This window comes from Austrofundulus limnaeus, unplaced genomic scaffold, assembly GCF_001266775.1.
Source record: "Austrofundulus limnaeus strain Quisiro unplaced genomic scaffold, Austrofundulus_limnaeus-1.0 Scaffold850, whole genome shotgun sequence".
NCBI classification, from domain to species: domain Eukaryota; kingdom Metazoa; phylum Chordata; class Actinopteri; order Cyprinodontiformes; family Rivulidae; genus Austrofundulus; species Austrofundulus limnaeus.
Window position 1 is genome coordinate 145510 of NW_013953252.1, and position 1090 is coordinate 146599.

General features: G+C 44.4%; 1 protein-coding gene across 1 annotated transcript in view; it reads right to left on the reverse strand.

Annotated features, from left to right (window-relative positions):
• Positions 1–604: 604 nt before the first annotated feature.
• Positions 605–1090, reverse strand: part of LOC106532915 (tetraspanin-12) — a gene marked incomplete at its 3' end in the record, with an annotated part of 3715 nt that continues 3229 nt past the window's right edge. Inside the window, 2 exon segments of the mRNA XM_014029083.1 lie at positions 605–664; positions 886–1021. Of these exon segments, the coding sequence (XP_013884537.1) occupies positions 605–664; positions 886–1021 (196 nt within the window).

The window sequence follows — 1090 nt, forward strand, 5'->3', positions numbered from 1 at the left end:
GAGAACCAGGTGCAAGAAACACCTGTTGGTCCCCATGTCTTCCTGTCCACATGTCTTCCTGTCCACATGTCTTCCTGTCCACATGTCTTCCTGTCCACATGTCTTCCTGTCCACATGTCTACCTGTCCACATGTCTACCTGTCCACATGTCTACCTGTCCATCTGTCCATCAAAGTAAATCTTTGTCTAATATTTTTTTTCTGATTCTGAAGCATCAACAGAAAAAGCATCCATCTTTAATGTTTTGGTTGTTTTCTGATGGTTGTCCTGCAGAGCTGCTGCACCTGAAAGCTGATCTGGTCTGAGAGCAGCCGGGACATGGATGTCTCCAACATTTCTAGTTATTCTTAGAACCGGGTCGGGTCGGAGCCCACAGTTTATTATTTTTACTTTGTTACAGCAAAACCAAACAAGATTTAGAAAAAAAATAATCCAAAGGAAAAACTATTTCACCAGAAAGGAGAGGATGTAAAAAAAACAACAAAAAAAAAAACCTAAGAATTGTTGTTGTTTGGTTGATCTTTGTCATTGTGGGTTCCTTTCATCTGTTCAGATGAAACCACAGATTCTGAGTCAGAACTGGGTTCAGGTCTCTCACCTGGTCGTAGGTCCAAACAGCGCTGGCTAACTCCACACAGAACATCACCAGCAGGCTGATAAAGTACTGAAACAAACCAGGACACAGTTATCTTATGCAGTCTTTGTGGCACTTCCTGTGGGATTTTCAAAGTAAAAGGAGTGGGAACACTGAAGTTTAAAATGGTTTCCTCATCCTAACAATCTGTAAGTTCTAAACACAAACATTTCTTTTCTAATCCTGAGAGCTGCAGCAACAAAACCAGCCATCTTCTGGTTCTAACAGCTCTGATCCTGTTTGTATTGTACCCAGGTGAGCAGCTGCAGGTTACACCTCAGAGCGCCGCAGTGGCCCACCAGGGCCACAATGATGAGGAGACAGCAGGAAGTGATGATGACAGGATGAACCGCCGGGTGGTAGGTGAGGACGGCCGCTCCATCCAACCTGCAGCACCACGAACATGGGAACATGTCACCCACCATGTGTCATACTGTTTCCCTACATGAATACATG